This window comes from Ciconia boyciana, chromosome 5, assembly GCF_034638445.1.
Source record: "Ciconia boyciana chromosome 5, ASM3463844v1, whole genome shotgun sequence".
NCBI lineage: Eukaryota > Metazoa > Chordata > Aves > Ciconiiformes > Ciconiidae > Ciconia > Ciconia boyciana.
Genome location: NC_132938.1, coordinates 49,797,990 through 49,824,103, shown reverse-complemented (window position 1 = coordinate 49,824,103; position 26,114 = coordinate 49,797,990). Strand labels below are relative to the sequence as shown.

Here is a 26,114-nt window from a genome sequence, read left to right as displayed (position 1 = left end):
TTCTTTGCTCAGTTTCTTTTATCATGAGGATTTTTCATTTCACCTTCCTCACCCCTGTTGCTGATGCAGAATTTGAGCACTCCCTTCCCAGGGGCTGGCTGGTTCTGGAGGTTCCTTCTTGGGTGCTTCTGGGAGTCCAAACCTACCATATCTTTGGCAACACCAGCACTGATAAGGGAAAAAATTTTAGGTGAACCATTTTCAAACTCTGTCTGTGATGCAGCCATTTGACTGGCTGGTGCAGTTCCAGTTTAAGCATTTTGCCAGCGGTACTGCAGATGTAAGAAATCCTATGTTTGTTAGCACTGGCTAAACCTACTGGCACAAGAACGTTTTTATCGTGGGATTTCTTGAAAACCAGACAGCCCTGTAACTCTTTCAGTCCAGAGGCAACACGCCTTTCCAGAATGCCTGCTCAGACAAAGGTGTTATGTGTGGTGTTGTAGACTTGGCTGACTGTTTCCCAGGCTCTCATCTGTGATAAACCATTTTAGAAGTTTAATTCTTCACTGTTTTGGTTTTATATGGAAATATGAATTCCTACATAAGGATGAAACATGAGTGAATTAGTTGTTGATTTTGTTGTTTCATGGAGTTTATAAGCCATTTTTCTTCTTTTGTTCTTTCCCCACCCCACTCCAGCAGTGTGCAGGGTAGAAGGGAACAGGACCCATATGTCAGTGGTCTAGGATGGCCAGTGAAGGCTCCAACATCCCAAGTCCTGTGGTCCGTCAGATTGACAAGCAGTTTCTGATTTGCAGCATATGCCTGGACCGTTACAAGAACCCCAAAGTACTTCCCTGCCTGCACACTTTCTGTGAGAGGTAAGTCCTTTCCTCATGCTGGTAACTAGGTATTTGTGTCATGCAACAAGCACAGAACAATGCATCCTTTAGTGGACAGGGACTTTTCGCTTTACTTGTAAAGGTCATGTTAAGGCATGATAAAGTTGGGGAATGCTGGAAAGGCAGGGATGTAGAAAAACGCTGTTATTTGTGGCAGGCAGGCAAGAAGAGGAGACAGCAGTGGAATATTTGGAATACATTCCCTTTATGCAAGAGTAAATAAAAAGTAAATCCAATGAAACTAATGAATACAGTTACAACAATGTGAAAGGTGATGGCAGTCAGAATTTGGACCTCAAATTAATGGCCTCAAATTTATAGTGATTAGCCTAAAATTAGAAACTATAAAAACCTTTCTTTGTTGATTTACTAAGCAGCGAAATAATTATCCCATCCTTTAATATCCAAGGGTTAGACATGATATATACATTATTAATAACCTGTGATTAAATGTCTTCATTATTCTGCAGCTTGGTTGACTGAAGTGGAAAAACTCTCTGAAAAGAGATGTGATAAAACAGCAACCTGCCTTCTACTGTATTCAGCTGAATGAACTGAATATACATAGTGATACTTTAATGTTATATTATCCATCAACTGGTGGGGAAAATACAGCATCTGCAGAAAAGTTAGCTGAAGAATTATTGGTTAGAATTCTTTATCTGATGATGGGATGCAACTCTTTGGATTATATACTGAATGGCAGGAGAATTTTAATAAATGGTATTTTGCATGAACAGTTAGTTCAGAAGATTTCCACCTCTTAGTTAGAATTGTGGTGTGCATATCTAATTTTGCACAGGGTGCAAGAAAAATTGTGGATCTCTGAGTGTATCAGATGAAATGGTCTTTTGCAGAAGAATAGGAAACCCCAACTTTACTGAAGTCAGCAGCGCAACTCTCACTGAAGTCAGTGAAGTCAAGATTTTCACCACCATGTCTTAAGTTTCTTGACTTCAGTTCATGTGTAAATCCTAAGGTCAGCTTCTGGTTTTCACTGTAATCCTCTTATGCTGATCTGGTTATGGAGAGAGGTTGGAAGAACTCCTCCAATGTACTGCTGATGTACAAAGCCTAAGCTCTCCTTTCACAGAGCCCTTACTGGGGGGGTCAGGAGGAGGGCTGCCAAGGGAGGATATAGAGTGGTGCAAGCAAAGCCCTTGGAAGTGGATGAGAGCTGTGTAGCTGTGCGAGGTCACACTTTATTGGTTGGCATCTCATGAGGAGTTTTAGACTCCTGAAGAACTGCATTCTGCAAAGCTTATGGTACTATACTGAATTGCCAATTGCAGTTGGATGTTGCATGCCCAGCAGCTGTTAACTTGATTTTCAAGGCCAAAAGTGGCACTAACTATCACCTAGACCAGTCTGCTGCATATTGTTGATCGTAGAACTTTTGTGTCAGATTTATATTCTGTGAAATTCAATTTTTCTTAAAAATAAAACAAAACTGTTAAAGCAAACACGCCCCCCCCCAATCAAACACAAACAAAAATCTTCCCCCAAAACTCCCCTTAACATAAACTGTGATAACCTAGGACATGCTTCTCTATGTAGTAAAGAGAGCTCTGTTGATTCTGGCTAACTGCCAAATAACTTTCCTAATTGAAATAAATGGAAAAATTTCCATTGCTTTCATTGGGACCAGTTTTTAGCTCTGAAACACTAAACCCACAGATACAAGCTAATAAAGGAGATTCTATTGGAAATACCAGGGTCAGCCATCGGTTAGTCAGACATAGGCTCAAATACTTGATGCAGTAACTTCATGTCTGTCAAATCTGATAGTTTATAATTTTTACTATACTGTGAGCAGGATGCAGTACATGTCTGGAAGCATGGATCTACTCTGCATAAATAGCTCAAAGAAAGGCACATAACTGTTAAAATGATATCAGCTTATCAAACCTTTTTTCATGTGTCAGAGGAAAAAAACATCTAAAGGAAAAAAAATCCCCATAACCACTTTTACTTCTGAAGCCTGGTGATGTAGCTTTCCTAAGTAGGGGTAGCACTATTTCAAACCAGTTCTTAAACTGAAGGGAGTTTTTCTCCTCTTTGATATTTTGTCTCTCTCTTTCTCCCCTTCCACCTCCCTTCCCCGTAGGTGCTTACAGAATTACATTCCAGCCCATAGCTTAACCCTTTCTTGCCCCGTGTGCCGCCAGACCTCTATTCTGCCAGAGAAGGGGGTTTCTGCACTCCAGAACAACTTCTTTATCACCAACCTGATGGATGTCCTGCAACGAACACCGGACAACAGCATTGAAGAGTCCTCCATCTTGGAGACTGTCACCGCTGTTGCTGCGGGCAAACCGCTCTCCTGCCCCAATCACGATGGAAATGTAAGTGAGATGAACTCCTGTGATATGCACAGGTACTGATATGTACTGACTGGTCTGGTTTGTCATGGTTATTTCGTTCTAAAAAGATAGTGGGGGAATTGGAATCACACTAGTTCTTTGATTTTTATAATATGTCAACAAAAGACAAGGGATTCTTAAAATTAACTCAAATGTTCTTAGTGGAGCGTCTTAAAGTAGTCAGGATATTATTTCATCGTACCAGTCATCTTGGATGATACTGTCTTTTAGCACATGTGGTCAAAATTGTTGTCCTGCAAGCACTGAACCTTGTGCTTTTGCCTCTTTGGGGTGGCTTTCCATAGTGCTCTTATTTGTAGACTCAACTATTGCCGTGGGAGCATGTGGGCTTGTTTAGGCAGTATGTGTCAGGGACCTTATAAGCTTAACTGACCTGCACACTGAGGCAGTACCAAAAGCTATGTGAGCATATTAACATGGAGCCAAGTAAAAGGGTGTCCTAGCTCAGGATACTTTGGGTCAGCACAGGCTAGATACAGAACGCTTCTCTTTATTCTGCAGTGTTTTGTGCATCTCATGTATCAGTCCTTGGAGGCTGCTTTGTTTTTTTGCACAGCATCCCCTGACATACACTCTCAAATCATATCAGTGTATTAATTGGCAAGTACCCCCAACAGCGTAAGTATCCCCAGATTATTACAAGAACAGCTGTAACTCTGCTTACTTCACAGTTTTCAATTTTAACCTGTGGGCTTCATGGTAGGGATATGAACTCCTGTTTCATAGCCAGGCTTATGCAAACATGTGAGTAGACCATGTTGCAAAGCTGAGCAACACAGTGTTGTAAGCTGGATACTGTGCTTCTATGCAAGCCAAGAAATATGTGCCAGTATTTTAAGACAACTTTCTGGGTATGCTTTATTTGATATTTAGTTTAGGTATATAGGTTGTATAGGAATAATTCAGCTGATAGGTAGTGATTACTCTTACAAAGGAACAGCTCGGTTCCCTTTCCTTTACTGACCTGCTGGAATTAGGTGGACTTGTAGAACTGATTTGCTGTACACTCTGATTAATGAATAACTGGTGTAACTTTTTAAATGTGTGCGATACCTATGTGTGTGTAGTGGTTACTGATTAATACATTCCTAGGTTTTATTTGCATTTTATTGGCTCTCCTTAAAATGAATCATAGTTCTTTTCTGATATAGCAATTGTGATAGGAGACATTTGATGGTGAAATGCAGAAAAAAGTCAAAATGAGATGTTACTTGTTTTGCATTTTACATTATCAGCTGATGATCCTTTGGGTGTGCTTAGAAAAAACTGGTTTGCTTACAATTAAAAATACATCACCTTGTACCTCTCTGAGAACTCCTTTCTAAGGAAAGGTGGGTTTGTAAGTCCTCTAAACCAAACTTACTTGGCTTGCCTTGAAACATAGAGTGCCTTTTAGGATAATGAGTAGTGTGTGATTGGAATATCATCTTGCTTCTGTAAGTATCTGGGACGGTTGGGGCAGGCTGAGGGTGACTCCAATTTAAAGCTGTGTGAGCTAGGAAATTAAAAGCAGAAGTGCATACATTAGTCCTTGTGATGGGAGGAGCTGAGATGAGCTCTGGGGAGAGGTGCTTGAGGCTGGCCAGCTGGGTCTGGCTGAAAGGCAGGGTGCACAGGGCAACGTGCTGGGCACCTTGGGCCTGACTGAGGAAATGGGCTTTTGCTGGCTTCATGGGTACACAGCACGAGAGCACTGTAGGGAAGTGCCTGGCTGCTAGCAGCTTTGCTGGGGGCTTCAGGGAGCGAGAGAGGATTGAGGTGGTAGCTGGAGAAGAATGCCTTCACAGAACCAGCAGTCATTCTGCATTGAATCCTCTCTCCATTAATTTTTACATATTGCTTGGGGTAAGGTCAGACTCATTGTATTTTTTACTATCAAGGGAAAAATTTGCATCAAGTATATTTAATTTAAATATTACCAGATTTTCTTTGTATTAGCTTGGAAATAAGTTTCTGTTTAAACAAGTTTTTTCAATCTCTCCAGCCATGCTAGATTTAAACCTCTCTGATTAAGATCAGATAGAAACTGATGCGCAGATACTTTCTCATTGGCTTGCCTGTCTGCTTGTAACTTAGCCTTCCTCAGGCCATGTAGATTAGATCCTTTCCCTTCCAGTTGGTTTCTTATTCCCACTACTCATATTTTTCATGTGTGTGTGTGTATCCTATTCCTTCTGCACACATCCTCTCATCCTCTGTTGTGGCATCTTTGTTGTGTGTGTTCTTACGGAAAATGAAACTTAGCTTGTAGTATCTTAACACGAGAGATGTTTTCCTGTGCTTGAACTATAAACAAATGCTTCCTCATATTCACCCAACAGAGAACACAAATACATGTTCTTGTTAAATCGGGGCAATAGGGCGCATATGTTATGGAACTTTTGAACCTAACAGAAGATTCTTATCTTCTATCTATACATTAAAATAAAATTGGCTTTATTCTCAGCTGCTAAACACCTGCAGCTCTTGTTGGATATAAGCATCCCGGTTTGGAAACATTGGTCTATAATAATTTAGGGACCAGGTACAACAGCCAAGACAGGGAAGGCTGTAAAATTGTACATCCTTTACTTCGTAATATGTAATGAGTGGTGTAGCCTCTTTGCAGTCACCCATTCTGAAAAGTCCATGCTTGGGTCTTATTTGAATTTGAAGTGAAAGCCAGCCCAGAGTCTAGCATCCATGCTTTTACAGGTGCAGTGTATTTTCTGCCTATAGAGTGTAACAAGAGAGCATACCCAATATTAAATTAAACGCTTGTAACAAGAAAGCATGCCTTATCTCTGCCTAGTTTTTTCTCAAAAAATCACGGAATAGCTTGGCAACTTGAAAGGTATAAGATCTTGTCTAGAAAAACATTTCCTGAACTTTCTCTTAGAAAAATAAAGAATATCCTTGATATTCTGATGAAGTGACTTCATAACATACCTTTTAAACCTTGTTTTTTCTCCTCACTTCTGGGCTTCCCACCATGTGACTTACTTGTGTATCCCATTAAAGTGTAATCTAATTTTTTCTGTACTCTGCAATATTCACTGTGTCATTGAAGCTAAATACAAAATTCAGAATGTCAGTTAGACTTTTAATGAGCATTAGAACCAATAAACTGAGCTCACTGCTAGTGAAATTTTGTTCTGCCTCACAAGTAACATTTAATACAGTTAGGAAGCAATAGTGTGACTGATACAATCATATCTGACTGAATTGGAAAGTCACACAAGGGATTTGGATGGTTCACTTGTATGTAAGCATGTTGTCTAAGTCATGACAGTCTTACAAAAGTGTTTTAAAAATTTGATTAAAGCTTTCAGGTTTACTGCATGGGTAAGGCAAAAGCTGTGACTAGGGAGAACAAAAGCCCACATTCTAAATTTTACCAGATATCTGGGAAGTGCCCTCAGGTAATCTAAACTTACATTCTTCTAAAAGCCAAAACATACAAAGCTAAGGTACACGAGCCCTGGGACAGAGGAATTAAGCATGTATGTGAGATGAGGAAGAAGGCTGGCAAAGAGCAGACTCATTCTTTTTCTCTGGACTGCTATTCAAACAAAAAGAAAGCAGAGGATAAACAATGAGATTATTTGAATGTGATTTTAGGTAAAGGGGGGCTTGTGATTAGTGAGAGCCTTTTTCTCGAGACCTGAACTTTGAAGGGCTGGAATTAGTATGCTTTGGCTTTGTGAAATCTAATTCAGAAGTACCTGCATCCTTGATTATGCAAATTAAAAAGCTTCTGTAAATTCAGTTAAATTACAGAGTGAAGATATGTGTGCGTCTCTAATTAGATCATTGTGCTGAAATATGCTGGTCTGGTTTAAGGTGGGAGTTAGTGGATGGGATTTCAGAACCAGTGGGTATTAATTCACATTTCATTACAGCTGATGGGAATGTTCTCGTTGACTTCAGTGGAAATACAGCTGAAGCCAGTGTTGGATGCCATAGTATATCCTGCCCAAGAGCTCTCTTCAATTTGGAAAGGAGGGGTTCAGGCAAACATTTTTTTCTGAGATGTTTTGTAAAGCAAACCTGTTGAAAGCAAACCCATGAAAAGCTCTCTGGGAGTGTCACAAAATGTGATGCCCATGATTGGGCACTGAGGGGAGAGAGGAAAAGCCAGTAATACATGTCTGTCTGTAGTTAGAAATTAATCTTACCTGATTAAGAAATGTCAGACAAAATCTTAGGAAATCAGCTTATCTAGGCACTTGAAGCCTGAATCGTATTAATACTAGGTTTTCTTTCTCCTTCAGCTATGGCACAATCCAAAGATTTTAATGGGAAATGATAGCTGCTTCACTCAAAAGATTTTGAATTTGACTCAGGCAAAGAAGACTATTTCTATGCAGACATACATATTAAGTCTTTGTGGTCTGCTTGCTTTTACCATTCTAGCTTATGTGATTCTCTGGTGCTGGAATAAAGAGGAAGAAAGTTGATTAGGCTAAACTTTAATATGCCAATGAGATGCTTTCTTTCTTATATATGTTGCTGCAAATATAATGATGTTTATTATGAGGTGTTCAATAGGAAACAGAAATATTAAATTATTCTAATCATTGTATCCAAAGATAAAAATACTGAATAAGTAAAGGGCTTGTTAAAATATCTTGAACTTAAGCATGAATTTATGAAGAGGCAGAAAGATGAACTTTTGACAACTTTTGACTTTACAAAGAAATGAAATTTTTTGACCATATAAAAAGACTTAAGAGTTTCCTAATAAAATATTGGGAAATATTCCTTTTGGTTGTTTCTGGTTGCAAATTTTTGAAGCCTTTGAAAAGAATTTAAATCCTAAACTCTGTTGAACTCATTTCCTCTATGCACTGTAAGACTGCATCACATCTTAGTGCCTACCAAAGTAACTGTCAGGCCTCAGAGGATCTACTACTGTGAGACTGCTAAATTCACAGTAGTGTTGTGGAGTGGAGTAGTGTTGATGGGGGTTGTCATTGTTTAGAAGGTCTACTTTTTTTTTTCCTTGCTGATATATTTGATCTTACACAGTTTATTTGGAGCAGCTTTTAAATTTTCTCTATAGTGGCTTACATGAACGGCCAACAAGTGACTAAACCCTCATCGCATGTGAATCCTGTATCTTGTGAATTGAGATAAGAGGGAAGAATGGGAATAAGATGGAAAGGAGCTTATCAGAGGCAAATCCCTATATTAATGCTAATAGCCACATGCAAATCATGGTTCTTACTTCTCCCTCCTAATTCTCAAGATGTCTTGGAGCAGCCAGCTACTTTGCATGGTGCTGTTACAGGTCCCTCTGCCCACCTGAAAACAGCCAGTTCTATACAACCATCTTCTTGTCAACCATCATCTCCAGCACAACCATCTTTGTGCGAGAGGTCTGAGTGCCAGAAGCATCAGCCAAGTTATTCAAGATTCTGATGCTCTGTTCTGAATGCAAGAGAGCTGCCAATGTCTTGCTTTGAAGCATATATTATGAGCTTCCTTATATACTTTTAATAAGCCTAAAATGCTTCGTGCTCAAGGACTTCCTAGCTGTAAAAGAAAGTCTCATGCTGAATTTGCATATATGTGCATTGTTTTGACCAACGTATGATTTTGGGCACAGCATTTTTCTGTTTCTATCCTTTCATGAATATATTCAGAATTTGGGGTATTTATTACATGTAAAGATCTTTTTTTATCTCCAGACAGCATCTTACTGGGTACGTAACAGGTTGAAACAATCTCCTCTTTCAAGTGTAGATCAGCACTCTTATTATAATCTCAGATATGAGGTTTTGATGGTTTTAAGGGACTAGTAATGGGATATGGAGATTTTTCCCTGCAGCACATTGGTTCATTTACGGTGCTTTTCTCTAGCAAATAAGCATGCTGTTTGGTGAGCTTCGTTGAGTTAATGTTCCATGGATGGCCCTGTTATGAAAAACAGCCTAAGTTTACACTTTCTTTGGCAGACCCTCTGTGGAGACTAAGGATTGAGTTAGCGAAGACACTTGAATGCCCTGGTTTTTTGAGTTGTTTCACGGAGTAGTTGAGAGAGACGCCAAAACTTACTATTACACAGTATGAAGATGATATTAGGGCCAGCCTTGAAATCCAGCATTCTGTTTCCCAGGCTGCTGTTCTGACACTTTCTGATAGAATAAAATGCATTTAAACCAGCATTTTGGTATGAAATATATAAGAATAACAGCCATCTTTTAGGCAGTAAATTATTGGTATCTAAGAAAGGAGAAACTTTGTCTCAGAGCTTGGATAATAACATGAGTTCAAGACCCGGTAAGATGTGCTTTGAGTGATGTTACTGCTGCCATGTTTGAATTTAGAGTTGTGCACTTTTCCAGGTGATGGAGTTTTACTGCCAGTCCTGCGAGACAGCCATGTGCCGGGAGTGTACAGAGGGAGAACACGCAGAGCATCCCACAGTACCACTTAAGGATGTGGTGGAGCAACACAAGGCTTCCCTCCAAGTCCAGTTGGATGCCGTCAACAAAAGGTATGGAGACTCCACTGATTATTTTCCATTTTCAGTTCTACCACTGGCTTCCTGTGTTACCTTGGGTAGATGTTTTAATGTGCTGGTGCTATGGACCTTTACCTAGAAAACAGAGATAGTGAGGCTAGCATAAGGAAAAAAATCCATTGAGTGTGATGCACTGAGGGATTAGAGAAAAGAGCAAAAGATTCCTATCTGTCTTTCACAAAACAGAGGCTATTAGAAATGCAAGTGTCCTCCAAAGAAGGGGCATAAAATGTTAAGGAGAAAAGTACTAGCCACTCATTAATTTCATGATAAATAAGTAATAATGGATGCTTAAAAGATTAGTACAAACACTACGGTGCCAGAAAGGCTAAAAAAAAAAAGAAAAAGTGGGGTAGATCCAGTTATATCTTCCCAAGTAGATACATTTGCATAAAGGACAGAGGATCCAAGGCCTCCTTGTTGGAAATGCCTAAAGTCTAATGGATTTCCACAAGGGAGGGCCCTGGCTTAGCCTTATTTTAGCAGACCAAAACCACTATGAGGTTATAAAAGGAATGAACTTACTTCTGGGAAATGACCGAGTTTAAAGACAGCCTGCTGATGAGATTGTTTCATCAAAAGATATCAGGGCAAGGGCCAATGTTTAATGACTTTTGAAACAGCAATCTTTGTAATTTAATCCCTCCCTCAGGCTTCCAGAGATGGACTCAGCACTTCATTTTATATCCGAAATCATACACCAGTTAACCAACCAAAAGGCTAGCATTGTAGATGACATTCATTCCACTTTTGATGAACTCCAGAAGACTTTAAATGTGCGAAAGAGTGTGCTGCTTATGGAACTGGAAGTGAATTATGGCCTTAAACACAAAGTAAGATGCATGTTTTGTTTCAATGAAAAGCTATTAATTTAATCAGCCAGTTTTTACAAATTATGCAGGACGCCAGTTTGACAAATTGTGTCTGAGATCCAGAGGAGAACTTTGTTTTCCTGAAATCACGTGCTGCAGAGCCTCGCTTGTAGGTGCCCAGCCTTATAAATGGAATCCAGATCCTGTATGGGCAGGTAGCTCTTTGTGCATGGTGTGTGAGGATCTAAAATGGCCAACATACTAAGCAGGCATCTGCTTAAAGCCAACATGCTGATGTGCAGATGACAATAAGGGAACAGCAAAGGAAAGTCAGAAATCCTTGGGCTGCAATTCTGTGAACTCCCCCATGAAGATACAGGCCAAATAATTTCTCCTGAAGAACTGAGCAAGGCTTACTGTTTTGCTTTAAAGCACTGTTTTACTTTCAAATGCCTGGTAACATATTTCATGTTAGATGTCACTGGTTGGAACACATAAAGATTGGATGGACATCTCACTTCCTCAGGGGAATGCAGAGAGCAGTAGATTCCCGAGCTGTATTCACTCTTTTACTTCCTATCTTAATGATTGAATCTTGCGTTTTTCCCCCTGTATCGTAGACTAAGCTTCAGAGGAAGAAAACAGAAATCTGCCCTTTTACAAAGAGAAACCTGTAGCCTGGTGGGTAGGGTTTTTGTTGAGGATTAGTAAGTCTGAATCAGGCAAATGAAATAATTTAGTCCTTTTCTTCCTGGGCATCAGTTGTCTGTTTCATTTAAGAGAAAGATCTCTTCCCTCAAAGTAGCCTTTAAAAGAAAGTAGCATCAAAAACTGGAGTTTCAAGAGTGCCTGATAATATTGGCATCTTTGGGCATTCTCTGTGATTACTGAGCAGCTTGAGCATCTCCAGATGTCTGAAGTGGAGGAATGCTGCATTCCTGGATCTGGAACAGGCTTGATCATTAGGAAGGTATTGAACTGCTGGGGCTGTGAAAATGGAGGAATTCTAACATGTGCACAAGATGTGTACTTTCAGGAACACAGGGAGCCCAAAACCCTTGGGGCACAGAATTTAGTCATCTCCAGAGCTAAGTAGCAGCTGAGGAGCTTTTAGCATCAAAAATTTGAACTTAGATCCCAGGTTCATCTAAATGTATCCAAGATGTCACAAAAACTTATTTTCTTAGCAAGCAAATATACTCAGGGTATGTACAAAGTTCACACAAGATGGAATATGATGTAAAATTATCTTATTGTTGTTTAAAGGGATTTAAAATAGTTTAAAAACTATTTTGGGCATTAGAGAACCAAATTTTTACAAAGCTGCACATAAGCAGTAAAAGAGGCATCTCCCCTATTTGTATAAAAAAGAGTGATTGGAATTGGATTTTGCTTTTGAATGAATAGTAGTCCTGCAAAATCATTCAAACCCAAATATTCCACCATTCTGATCATGTACTTTGCAAAAATGAAAAAATGAAAGGGCTACACTTCACAAAAAGAAAGTTGGCAATTCAGTTTCAGTTGTCCAATGGACTGAAAGAGGCCTTGTGTAAAATATTCTAAACACATTTTAAATATTAGTTATGGTAGGATTGAATATTTTCCATCTTTGTAATGAAAGAAAACTATATTGAGAAAATAATGGTTTTAAAACGTAGCTGCAAATTGTCTTCCTCCTCAGTTTGTGGTTTGTTACCCCAAGCACATGGGGTTTTGTTATCCTGGGACTTTATTAGCTATGCTATCTGTTTAACTACTTATGTCCTGGAATAAAGACAAGGCAGATTAGAAATGCCTTGTATTGAATCCTGAGAGGTTTAGAGATGCCTAGAAAAACAGATAACTTGAAATTTCAGTGTAGTCTTGAAATTTGTTCATTCTGTTTTGCTTGCAAAAGATGTTGTGTTGTTATCACTTTCCCGTATTAGTAACTCATCAGCCTGGATTTTCTCCAGTGGGTGAAAAGCAGATAGCTTTGTAAGATTCAGAAAAATGCCCTTAGAATGCAGTGTCATTACATGGTGTGTCTCAGCAAGGGAAGAGTACCTTGTAGCAATAAATACACCCAGTCTCTAAGTTTACTTTCAACTCAATTGAAATATTTCAAAAATATTTACTTTACAGTGATCATCAACAAAATAACTTCTCTGGTCCACAGCAATGTCTGTGCCCTAGTTCGTCTCTGTAGGAAAAACATACCACATGTGTGACTGGGTACTTTGGTTTGGGGATTTCATCAGTGGAGCATGTGGGGGGTAGCTGGAATGTTTGGGCTTTCCTGACTGTCATGAATTTCTCTGCTAGGTTGTTATAATTCAGGGATCCTTTTTTCAATTCATTGCAAAACTGGTTTAAAAAAAAAATGTTAGCCTTGTTCCCAGCCCACACCTAACAATTTTGAGGTCAATACTGTTTTAAGGATTTTAGACTGAGGGCCAGAACTGAGCCTATAATAAAAATTCTTTCTCAGTCTTAAATATAGAGTAGCTACTTGCTGCCCACCAAAATTTCAGGCTACTCAACCCAACTTTTCCCAATATCCACAACCCATCCTTTACGTTTTGCTTTTCTGCCTGCTGAAACTGGGGAATCAACTTACCAGCTTCTGCTGGGAAGACTTTTCCTTTCTTTACTTATTTAGATCAGGAATCACAGTTTTCCTCAGGATGGATGATCTTGACATCTTGAGAGTGCCTTCTTGTCCATCTCCATAGAGGAGTAACCCAAGGTTTCCCTTGGCTCTGAAGAAATACTTTCAAGAATTTTCTTGCAGCCTCCCTTATTAATGGGCCTGATGACTCCAAAATATCTCTATCTCTGTGCACACAGCTCAGTTCCGGGTAACTATCTCATTAACTGTGACTGCTGAGAGATAGATGGAGCAGGGTTCAAACTTCTACATTTGTTTTTTTGGTTGGGTTTTTTTTTCCTTTTTTTTTGTTTTTTTTTTTTTTTTAAAAAGGACAAGACAGACAGGTGGGGCAATAATTCAATGTAGTGTGACAGTGGATCTGTGAAGCTTTGAAGACCCAAAACAGGGTACCTTTTTTGCGTTGCAGCATGACATTCCAAGAACGTGTAAGGAATCAGTGTGGTACTTTTCTAAAATGAAACTTTAAAATAAACTCTAAAATAAAGCACTCTAAATTGGGTTTCTACAAAGGCCTTCAGATATAACACGTGCTACATATTGCTAGGATAATTCTTGTAACATGATGCTAATCTAGTGTTTGGTAATGCATGCAGGTCCTCCAGACACAGCTGGATACCTTACTTGAAGGACAAGAAAGCATTAAAAGTTGCAGCAACTTTACAGCCCAAGCCCTCAACCACGGCACTGAAACCGAAGTTCTGCTGGTGAAGAAGCAAATGAGTGACAAGCTGAATGAACTGGCCGAGCGGGACTTCCCGTTGCAGCCACGTGAAAATGATCAGTTGGACTTCATAGTGGAAACAGAAGGCCTGAAGAAGTCCATTCACAATCTGGGTACTATTTTAACCACCAATGCTGTTGCCTCTGAAACAGTTGCCACCGGTGAGGGACTGAGGCAGACAGTGATCGGACAGCCCATGTCCGTTACCATCACAACTAAGGACAAAGATGGGGAGCTCTGTAAATCTGGGAATGCTTACCTCACTGCTGAACTGAGCACGCCTGATGGGAGTGTAGCTGATGGAGAAATACTTGACAATAAAAATGGCACTTACGAATTTTTATATACTGTTCAGAAAGAAGGGGACTTCACTTTGTCACTGCGACTTTATGATCAACATATCAAGGGCAGCCCATTCAAACTTAAAGTGGTCAGATCAGCAGATGTGTCCCCTACCACTGAAGGGGTTAAGAGGCGTGTTAAATCTCCTGGCAGTGGTCATGTGAAGCAGAAAGCTGTGAAAAGACCTGCGAGCATGTACAGCACCGGTAAAAGAAAAGAGAATCCCATTGAAGATGATTTGATCTTCAGAGTAGGTAGGTGACTTGTCTGCTACCTATTGACATACTTAAAAATAGTTCAGGGAAACTGGATGAAAAAATCTAGACGTTAAATTATTTTAAGGTTAAAGCTGTAAGTAGAGCAACTTGATAATACCTGTAGGCCTCTTGACTTTTGTTTATATGTAAATTTTACAAGACCATACTTCAGAAATTCTGTTTGCAGCAAATATTTAATTGGAATTTGGGTTGAGAAATGCATACATTTGATTTAGGATAAAATATTTTACCACCTTTCCTGTACTCTATTGGGCATCATAAAATGAAAATATAATAAGATCAATGCTTCAGGTTAGATTAAATTACTTCTTTAAAAAGTTGCATGGCAAGAAGGGAAGTAGGAGGACTCCTTCTCTAAAACTATTGCCCTAAAGTTTTATCTAATTAATTAATCTGGAACTATACATGCTAAATCCTGTGGTCATATATAGTTATTTCATTATGTCAGCACAGGACAAAATTACTATTTCCTTTATTTGCTTTTTTCCCCCCAATATCTAAATATGTTTGGCTCTTTATATAGTGTAATGTTATCTCTAAATCTGTGGACTTCTAATGCTTGGTAAAAATATAACATCTTGGTGTCATTTACTGTGATTTTCTTTCAGGTCTTTTGATGTACTCTGCTTTTAAGCTATATAATAATAATTCATCATTTTAAAAGTCTGTACCATGGGGTATTGTATTTATATAATGTCTGTTTATATAGTTAGAAAATACTTTTCACTTTGCATGACTAAAGAAAAAAGCAAGTTAATTCTTCATATGTACAAGTCAGGATTTCAGCAGTATGTTTTACCAAGTTTGTCAACCAGTTAGCAAGGTGGCTTTCCCCTTTGTAGCAGAGAATGGATGGTGGTTAATCCTGGAGGGGTTTTTAGTAATTCTATTGAAAATTCATCTGGACACCATTTGTCAGCTGGTTAACCTGGTCCATCTGATTTCTCATCTGTCAGTATTTCTAATAGATTCCTTGCTTTGATAGAGAGTACATGCAATAACATAATGGTTTTATATCAGAAAATGTATTCAGCAAGCATGCTTTGCTCCCTGAATAGGACAGTACAATGTAAGCTTTGGATGAAGCTACTCATAAAATGACCAGCCTTTCCCAGATGGCCAGTGCATTTCCTAGTAAGATAAATAACCCCATAAATATAACAACTCAAAGCATTTTTTACAGAGGCAGTGATACCCAGCTTTACTGTTGCTAAAGTTAAGTTTTATGGTGACTACTGAGTCAAAAGTTAGAAAGACGATGTAGAACAATTCATACTGAAGTCGAGCCAGCCCTACTTGGCAGTAACCATGCTTTATCGTCCAAAACTGGTAGGTGACCTTTGTTAAATTAGTACCCAGACATAGCCCTTCCTCTAGCAGGAGGGTGTTCTTGTTGCAAAAGCTATTGCTGTAGTCACCACTGGAAGAGCCCCTGTTGGCAATCCCATGGGGAGAGAAGCCCTTGCACAGAGCAGAGTGATCAGCCTCAGGGTCCTGCTGGAATGGAAAGGGACCTGTGGCTCTTCCCAAATGCAGTTTCACTGCTGGTACTGGTAAGAGTGGCAGAGGGTATGTATAAATGTAGCCTAGATCTTTTTTGGGCCCTGTTTTGAGACAGGGTTAAACAAAACAGTTAAGAATAATGTCTGAACCCTGTCTAGAAATAAAACCTCTCTCTAATCTCTTCTGGAACAGTTGTGACATTATATGCTAGACAGAGAAGGGGCTGGTTGGACAGATTCAGGCAGAAAGAGTCTGTGGGTCTGTAGCAGGTAGGAGCAGGATAGGAAAGCCTGCACAGGTACACTGTGCCTGTGAGTAACAGGGGAGCTCTGTTACCCATTGTGGCTGACACCTTCACTGAATGCTAAGCCCTCTTGTTCACATATATCAAGCATTAGTTTGTCCCGGTGTGGAAATTATAGATCTAAATACTTGGGGGGGGGGAAGACATGTCCTGAAATTATTTAAAAGCTGTTAATATTCTTATTACAAAGCTTTTGGTATGGATTAAAGTGATTTCAGCTTGTAATTTCTGCTTCTGTATCCCATGCTTTTAGTGAGCAGTTTCTAGCCTGACTACCAAATAGTGGCATGGCTCTGGTTAGGTTTTGGTGGTGGTGGTGGTGGTTGTTTGATTTTTTTTTTTTTTTAAACTATTCTCTCTAACACACCATAAACTCTAGAAGTCTTAAATTTTTTCCAAAAAGTGCAGTGCCCTTTCTTTCTGTTGTGATGCAATCATGACCACGTGCTTTATTTTTGAGTTCTGCCTCCTCCCCTTCTTCACCACTCTACCTGCCAAAAAAAGAAGAAAAAATAATTAGAACAAGAGCTACGCATGTCTCAGAGCTTTTGCTTGATGAAACCTCTCAGGAGTGTCCACATTTGGGATATATGGATTGCTATTTTATTGAAAAACTGATCTGAGAGTAATACTTCATCCTATTACACATTCAGTTCTCAGCCACTCATTTCACAGAATGACCCTACATAGAGATGTCCCTCTGGGCTTCTGTGGGCTTATGTATGCATCGTCTGAAAGGTCTCTTAAGCCACTGCAGCCATAATGCTCTAGCTTTTTACACTCTTCCAAAATATGTAAAATTAATGAAGACAGGTAAAACTTCTGACATGTTCACAGGGATTGCCTTCATGGATTTAAGAGTTCGTTTAGTTCCAGTTTCAGCTCACTTCGAAAAGTTGAGGTTTGGTTCATTTGTTGATGAGGTAATGTAAAATAAAGTTTATCGCTGTTTTCCAACGCAACTGCGTATCTCTATTTTGAACCCATTGTTGAATTCCTCTGATAGCCCTGGCCAAATCTGGATTTGTATTTTAAACTGGGCAAGATAAATCTTACATTTGGGCTGCCAGAAGCTCATACAGCTGTGTTGGAGAGCCACAATGTAATATTCCTATGGGCATCCAAGCATACAGAGTATGCTATTGTATATATGCTGATATATGGGCTTTTATGCACAAGTGAATTGATCAGCTCCTAGCAGGAGATTGTTCTTGTGCTAGTATTAACAGAGATAGCATTAATACAACATTAGTACAGTTAAGTGCTTTCGTTCATGGGGAATTGTGCATTGTATCTTTTGCCAATTCCGTGTTATTCATGACTTCTAAAATGGCATGTGGTTCTATTCATACATTTTAAGGTCAAGCTATTGACTATACATTCGTGTAATTAATTATTTACAAGAACAGAGTATTTCTTGCTTCCTCCTCTTCTCTCTCAATAATTTATATCCTCAACCTTTTAAAATTTTTTTTTAAGCAGCCGTGATCTCTAAGAATGTGTCCATGCAGTATCTTTGTAGCATGTACTTAGTTTATACAAACGAAAACAATAATGTGCTTATGAGACCCAGAAAATAATTGTTGCACAATGGTTTTTGCTACCTCTACAAGTGGTAGGAAGCACTGAAGTGAGAGGGAAGGTTCTTTTCCGTTACCTTGCTTTTGTGCCTTAGACCCAGGCTGAGCAGAGGTAAATGGAAGTGAGGGATGTTCACAGTGTCAGCCACTTCCACCTTCCCTGGTAAATCTCTCCCATGTCCTCCAAAGGAGGGTTAAGAGCCATGGGTGGCATCAGTTAGCTACTCTGTCCAGGACACCATCTTGTGCTCTAGCTCTGCCATGCTGTGCCATATGCCTTGGTATTTTTTCTCTTTTGGCACTTTTCATGACTGGGTTCTTTGACACCATTTAGCAGTAGTGGTGCTATTTCCCACTTTAACTGCTTTTTCTCTTCATTTATTTATACTTGGGATTGGCACCAGATACAGCCAGATGGAGAGCTGGCTCTCTGCTAGAAAGTTCAATTTTCCTTTTTCTCAGACTGTGTTTAGTTGTCAGTTCAACTGAGCATCTAAGTTTAGCTGGTACATTTAATGTGTGTAATTGACTCTGATTTAAAAAAAAAAAAAAGTGCTTTTAACAGTACCTTCTGTCAGCCTTCGTACCAGGTGCGGATGTCATCTTCTCCTGTTATCAATACTGAAAGCAAATAGGAGCCTTATTGTGAGTTTACTCCACATAAAAACACATGAACAAGGCCTGTGTAATAATAGCTTTAGTGCAGTTTAAAAGGAGGCTTAGGGGGAGCAAAGGGATTCTTGATCAGGTGTTTCTTCTTTAATTTTCTCTGAAGGCCTCTGCCTGAAACTCTGTATAGAATTGTCCTGTTTGAAGGGAACAGGGCTGCCTGTAGATATATACTTTTTGAGCTTTTCAAAAATACATGGGGGTTATATGGGTACACGCCTTCCTGAAAAAACCATGTATTTTTCCAACTGCAGTTAGCCTCCTTGTATGGATGGTCCAGAGGAACCTTCTCCCCTGTAGCAAGCAGCACCTGCTTCCTCCCGTTCCCCCATCCCTTCTCTACCCTTCCAGCAAGGTCCTGTTCTGGACAAATTACAGCCTGGCTAAGGACATTGGAGAAGGAAGGGATGGGTATGTGTAGTTGTTCCCTGTAGTGCAGAACTATGATACATGAAATGCAGAGGCCCCTCTGACACACTTTAATCAGTTGCTCTTCATTCTCTATTTCAGAACTCTGGAACAAACCCATTAATAAGTAGTATGAAATAGCAAGATGTTTTCTATACAGAATTTATATTTCTGTAGAAATAGGAAAGTCTATTAAAGAGGAAACAGAATTTCATTTTCCAGTTTATTAGCTCAAATCCCTGAGGCTTGTCATGAACTCTTTACGGGTTTGTGATGGCCAGTGTGAAATTTGGCCAGGCCTACATTGCATAGTTTTGCAGTCATACCTATATTGGATGGGGGCTGAAGAACTCTGACATCATATTGCTGGCAAAATCCCCAGCGTGGGTCTGATGTCCTGATGACAGAGACCTGGTCTTGGTTCGACTCATGTCATTGGGAGGTTTGCTGCTCTACTGGCAGAGAACTGCTGAGGTGCACCTACCCCTAGGGTTTGTGCATACCCAGCTGTGGCAGCAGGGGCTCTGCTGCACAAGCAAGGCTTGGAGGTGGTCTTGGCTGAGCTTTTAGGGGCAGATGCTGTGTAAAGCAAATTAATACAAATCAGCCCAAACTTCACTACCAACAGTGTGTGGGAGTATCTGCCAGAGTTCCTACTGAATTATTCATTCCTCTTTAAGGGTTACAAACATTGTGTGCCTTCATCCAACTGACAGATTGATTTTAAAACTTAGATTCGCATGGGAACTTGGATTAGAATTACTGACATTTATTTTACAATAAGCACATAGCTTGTTAATCTGATTCGGTGCAGTTTTACTACAGAGCCTTTTGTGTTTCAGCTGTATCTATTATGGGAGAGGGCATCACATCCTAATAACATGTAAGATTTCATTAAGTATCTTTTGGCACTCTGAGGAAAAAAGAAGCAAGGCTAGGGAACAAGAAAACAACTCCTTGATACCTGTCTATGCAGTATGTACGTAGACTTTTCCATGCTGTTTGCTTTTATCCTTTTTTTCAGTACCACGTAGAGAACAGTCCAAGAAGAAGTATTTGAAGTGTTGTAGGCAGGAAAGACATGATACTTACACAACATATTATAGCTACTTGCAACCTCTAAAGTCTCCTCTTTAATCTGTAATCTTTCTGCAGGGTTTTTGTCCCTCTGAATCCATTCCCTTCCTGCTGGGGGCAGTGACATGGTTTTTCTTTGTGTTTTAGGAAGCTGGTAAATCTAGGTTAGCAAGCAGGGACGTTATTATTCATATTAGTAAAATTTAGAAAGCAAAAAATGCTCCTTCTATTACTATGAGCATCAAAAACGTACATTGTACAACAGGTTTGTCCAGATGCCCAGCACTTACAGAGCAGATTCTTATTGCAGTTACATGATGTAATTTTTAAGATCTCCTGTGATGTTAATGGGCTTCTAGATTTTTTTTCCCTTCTTTTTGGTGAGATTCAATCTGGCCCGTATTATGTAAGAATAAATGATTGAAGTTATGAAGCATTTTATGTGTGCTAGATTGTCTCGAGCTGAAAATGGATAGTCTCTTGTTGAAAGCAGATCTTCAAAGCTAAATTAATTGTTTTGTGCAGGTTATGCTCAATAATACCAGAAGGAGTTAGATAGGGCTAAGGCAAATCTGATTGTTTATTTAGAGAATTGTATACAAAGATGGTCTAAAAGGAGCTATTCCACAGGCCACAGATCTGCTTCCTAGTAACTCTCTTCAGCCTCTCTTTTGAACATTCTGCTGTCCTCTCCCAATCCCAAGCAGAAGTTGCAATAAATTGTCTGTCTTTTCCTCCTTTGTGCCCCGCAGCAGCTCAGAACAGGAGGGAGGTAAGGCTGGGCAAAGACAGGCACAAAAGATGCAGGCTTTGATCTCCAAACCAGCCTGCTTGGGAAACGCTGGAATGAGGATCCCACAACTGTTCCCTAGCCCCAGCCCTGTGCATTTGAAATAATGGTGCCTCCCTAGGCTAAGGAGTGATGGGTGACTGCCCGTGACTGAGAGAAGAGAAGACAACGCATGGGGTGCCTTGATACAGAGGGGTGGTATCTTGCAGTGAAAGATTTGCTGAAGACTCTCTGTCAGGCAGGTATGTTTATAAGGCAGGAATCTCTACTTTACAGGAAGGAGCTATCATCCTTTGGTATTACAGAGTCAGTTGCAGGACCCTGCTTTTCCAGAGGCTGACATACTTTACTACAGGCTTTCCTCTCATCATCTGAACTGCTGCCACTGCTTGTGCTTGGATTCAGATCTTTGCTGGCATTGTTCAATGTCAGAATAATTCAGTGAATTATTCAAATCAGAAAGTTCAAAGTTATCTATTTTCCTCTTGAACATAAGTTAGGAAATAAGCTGTGCTTCACTAACCTCAGCTTTCTTCTTCAGATAAATTTGTGCCACTGCAGAGGGGACTGTAGAAAAGGGCTGTGTGCAAATTAGGACCTATGTGATGGGTTTAATAGCTGCAAAGTGCTATGTACAAGGACGTTGCATGGAGCTGAATTTCATCTGCACGCTGTGCTAATAAATTACTATTTCTTAAACTTACTGTGAAATGTGACTGTGGCATTCCTGGGTAATTTATTCTATTTATCCTTTGATGTATGTTTACAAGGTCCCACTGAAGAACACTCTGAGTAACTCTTTATATAGGTCTCTCTTATCTTTAAAAATTAAATTCCTTGACTTTCAAGAACATTTTTCTAAGGGTAAAGAGCATACATTCCATAATGTTTGTGCTAGTTGGTTCCAGATGCTCTAGCTTACGCCTCCTCTTTTCTAGCAAATGTTTTCCCTTTACTCTCAGTAGTAAAAGGAATGTTTCTCCCTTTTCATCCATTCTCTTTGGCTAAAAGGCAAAAAGGAAACTTATCATTAGCATATGGTGGAAAAAAATTACCGCATGCATCCCTCAGGCACTGCTCATTAAAAGAATACACAGAAATGGCTCAAGTGTGGGTAATGTAATTGGTGTGTAACTCACTATTCCCTGAATATGTATTTTCCCCTTGCAGTACAAAAATTGAGAAGTATTTGCCTTGTTCAGAGGATGTAAGCATATGGAGTTCGAGAAAACAAGCCTTGAAACAAAGGGACATGCTCGCAGTACCAAGTGCAGAGGAATTAAATGTTACTTGTTAGCCAGTGACAGGAAATATGCAACCCACAGCCATCACCACAGCAGAAAGAAGGGTTGTTAAGAGCATACACATCCCTAATGAAATCTAAATACAAATTAGAGCTAAATACGTATGTCTTATATTGGGCATCACAGTCAGTTTTAATCACTGAGCTGCAGGATATTTTGGACTGACTAAAATAAAATATAAGTTTTTGAGCTAAAACCATATATTGAAACCAATTAATGTCTGATATGCAGCCAGTGAATGCTTGTAAAAATACTTCACCAGGAAAAATAGTGCTGCATCCAAGTCTTGGAAAGAACAGCTTAGAGTCTTTTTGTTTCAAAATTCATTCATTCATTATGAATAACCTTGGGGTCCAAGATCATAATTGCAGTCTTGTGTAAAGACCCCTGAGCCTCCTTTACAAACAAAGCAGGAATTTGGATATTGTTCCTATGCTCAAGGTGTAATGTGGACCAGCCACTTTAGGACTGACCTTTTAAAGACATCAGTTTGCTGTGTGACTCTCCTCAGAACGTCTCAGAACAAACATCCAAGTAATGAGGCATCTGAACTTAATGAACTTTTGTGAAAATTTGACATTTTACAGCTCCTTATCCCCTTAGGCCACCGGGGAAAACACTTACAGTTCTATGTAAATCACTATTGCATTTGTCCTGGGTAAAAATGGGACGTCCGTGTGTGTATACTGCTTTGTTAGAACAACCTAAGGTCTTTGCAGAAGCAAGAATTCATTCTCCAGGTGTTGGTCTTCATTGGCCCACATGTCCCAATCATTCAAAATCAGTTCTTCATCTGAGTTTCCCTTCTAAGGGAATTTAAAAAACCTATGACTGAAAACTGTGTATGAATGAATAGGAAACTTCCCTGTCTTGAAATGGCCCCATCCAAAGAGATCACCAATATGTTTTATGTCAACTTTGTGACTTCACCGAAGAGATTTAGCTAATTGTACGCAAACCTTGTAATCTGTCCAGGTTCTTATCTTAGCCTCTGTCTGTATGTTCCTACAGTACTGCCCCATTCATTGCCTTCTCAGTTGAATAAAAATCTGCAATTTAAAAAAAGTCCATCACTTATGAGAAAACATTTTACTAGTTCCCTCACACAAGAGGCAAATTGTGAACATGGTGATTTGTGAAGGCCAAAGAGGTAATTACATTGATGGGGGCTTAGATGGCATACATGCCAAAGAGTAAGAACAATCCCTTCTTGTACTTGGAATTGTGGATCTGTTACTGAGATGGTCCTTTGAAGTTGTAGCAGTGATAAGAACTCTTCAAAATAGAAATCTATAGATCAGGGATGTAATAAATGCATGCATTGCCTTTTAGGTCCTAACTGATTAGTCCTGTCTAACCTGATTTCTTATGTGCTTTGTGTTCAATTTTAGGCACCAAAGGAAGAAACAAAGGGGAATTTACAAATCTTCAAGGTGTAGCTGCATCTACAAATGGAAAAATATTAATAGCAGACAGTAACAACCAGTGTGTGCAGGTATGAGGATATGCCACTTCCAGTATTTTTCTTTTTCTCCCCACCTGCACACCTCTGCCTTCTTTGTAGTCCAGGAAAGACACATTTTATACAATTCAAACAGATATAGAAAATACAGAGGAAGCTCAACTTGTTTATCATCCATTATCATTCCATCTTCTTGACCTGCAGCTATCTTTTTCAGATCTACACTATATCTAGTATGTATATCAGAGTTTATTTCCCTTCCTTATGATGTTTGGTAATGAATGAAGAAAACAAGTGGTGCAATAATCTGGAAAAATGCCTTTTTGTAAATATCATTTTATATTGTAAATTTATCACTCCGTGTTCCCAAATATAAATCTAGGGCAAGGTGCCACAAATATAATTTCTTAAGCAAATACAAATAGAAAAATAAACATGTAGATGTCATTTTCAAATGGCTTTTAGTCTACTTAATTGACTTGTCTGTCTGATATCATGATCAAATCTTTTCTGTGGTAGCACCCCTGACACACATGATGTCTTGGCTTCTGTAACCTGTGTGAAAATCAAGCTGTGTTTTTTCTTTTGCTTGCCATCTATCTTTTTTACCATTAACAATTTGTCATCACTCTTCAAGCTGCCCATGTGGTAGCAATGAACAAGGCAGCAGTGTGTGGCTTGTTCTTCAGTATGTGAGAACCAGCAAGCCACATGCCGTTAAGAACTCGTTTCCAGGCCTTTTCAAAGAGACAGAGTCAAATATTCATCAGCACCCTCACACTTTGTAATTTGCAGCCACTTCAGAGGAATTTCAGTGTCTAATTACCTGGCTTGGGGACACAACCAGTGGACTGAATTTTGTGTGGCTAAAGCATCCCTCAGGAAATGGCCTAGTACTTATTCCGAAGTCAAATAATTAAATTTTGAAATTCTCTTTTAGCTTCTATTCCTATCTTTTCTACAGACTTAGTGTTTGACTGTGGCCGAGACAGTGCCTCAGTTTCCTCATTTCTAATACGGGAATAATACCACTTCCTTCCAGCTAAGAGGGACATTGTGAAGCTTAATTCACTAATGTTTGTAAAGTACTTTGAGGTCACTGAAGAAACAGTGCAATGTAAGTGCAGAGATCTTCTTTACTTTGAAATAAGGGTCCAGGTGGAAGCCGCTTCTTAAATTAGGCGTATCACTTTCAAATATGGACTGTGTAAAAGTGCTTCACGTTTCTAACTCTCTTCCTGACTATAGTGTTCATTAGTGACTTGCTAAAATCTAAGCTCCAAGAAATAGATGATGTTATTATGCAGACTTAATTTTAAAATGAATGTTTTCTGTTACAGATATTTTCCAATGATGGTCAGTTCAAAAGCCGTTTTGGCATACGAGGAAGGTCTCCCGGCCAGTTGCAGCGGCCAACAGGAGTGGCTGTGCATCCCAGTGGTGACATCATTATTGCAGATTATGATAACAAATGGGTTAGCATATTCTCATCAGATGGAAAATTTAAGGTACGAATTACCATGTGAACTCTCCTGAGCTTTCTCTGTCTTCCAAAGGAATGCAAAGTAATGTGTTTTTTGTCAAGAAACCACATAGTTTGGTTGTAACTCAGTCCAAATTCCATTGTTGTGATGTGGAAACCCATGACACAGCCACGTTGTATAATTAATACGAAGAGGTCACAGCTGTGATGCTAATGTTATACCAAATAGAGACAATATGTTCCATTTTACAGTTCTACATACTAGGTGCTTGGATGCCTTTCCATAACTTATAGTCAAGGATAGCTAATGTAATCAAGTCTAGTTTGACTAGCTCAACAACCTTCATATCATTAGTATTCTGATTATACAGAAAGGTGTATATGCATATACATGCAGACAGAAATAAAAACTTATGAGGAGGACATGAGGCTCTTCAGTAACATATGGAGGAGAAAAATAAGGTAGCAGACTGATGGTGACTTCTTCTATTTACTCCATTCATATCAGCAAATCAAGTATATAATTCATGTATGATCATGTTGATAATAAATGCAAGGAAGGGCAACCTAGGATGTTGTTCCAGTGCCACAGCATAGACAGGAGTGGTTTAGGTGGGGTGATGTGCACTGGAAAAACTGAAAGGCAGTAATAATATCTTAGGTTTCAGAAATCAGAAGTTCTGAGAAAAGCACACCTCTTACTTTCATAGCAACTCTGATCCCTTTAATAAGAGTAAAAAAAGAAGGCAGCTGCTACACTACACTGATGCTTGCCAACCTGCAATATTTGTTTTGCTTGGGTTCAGGTGCAATTCCAGAGAGAATTAAAGGCTGCCTCCATTTGCTACTGTTCTCTGAATGCATGTTACCAAGTCCGGTAATGCATGCTAGAAACAGCCACCTATACAGAGGTTAGCAGTACACACTGGTCAGTGAGATAAAGGACCTGCAGGGAAATTTCTACCATAGTTACTTAGTTCTAGAGTCC

General features: G+C 39.4%; 1 protein-coding gene across 10 annotated transcripts in view; it reads left to right on the top strand.

The window, feature by feature from the left end:
- TRIM2 (tripartite motif containing 2) overlaps window positions 1-26,114 on the top strand; it is a 97,262-nt gene that overhangs the window by 55,516 nt on the left and 15,632 nt on the right. For 9 of the 10 annotated variants that reach the window (XM_072861438.1, XM_072861440.1, XM_072861432.1 and 6 more), the window contains 7 exons: window positions 643-824; window positions 2,953-3,190; window positions 9,559-9,710; window positions 10,390-10,570; window positions 13,799-14,522; window positions 23,573-23,676; window positions 24,984-25,151. In XM_072861438.1, coding sequence (XP_072717539.1) covers window positions 691-824; window positions 2,953-3,190; window positions 9,559-9,710; window positions 10,390-10,570; window positions 13,799-14,522; window positions 23,573-23,676; window positions 24,984-25,151 — 1,701 coding nt within the window. In that variant the 5' untranslated portion in view covers window positions 643-690. The remainder of the gene's footprint in view (window positions 1-642; window positions 825-2,952; window positions 3,191-9,558; window positions 9,711-10,389; window positions 10,571-13,798; window positions 14,523-23,572; window positions 23,677-24,983; window positions 25,152-26,114) is intronic. The other variant, XM_072861435.1, reaches the window with a different exon arrangement.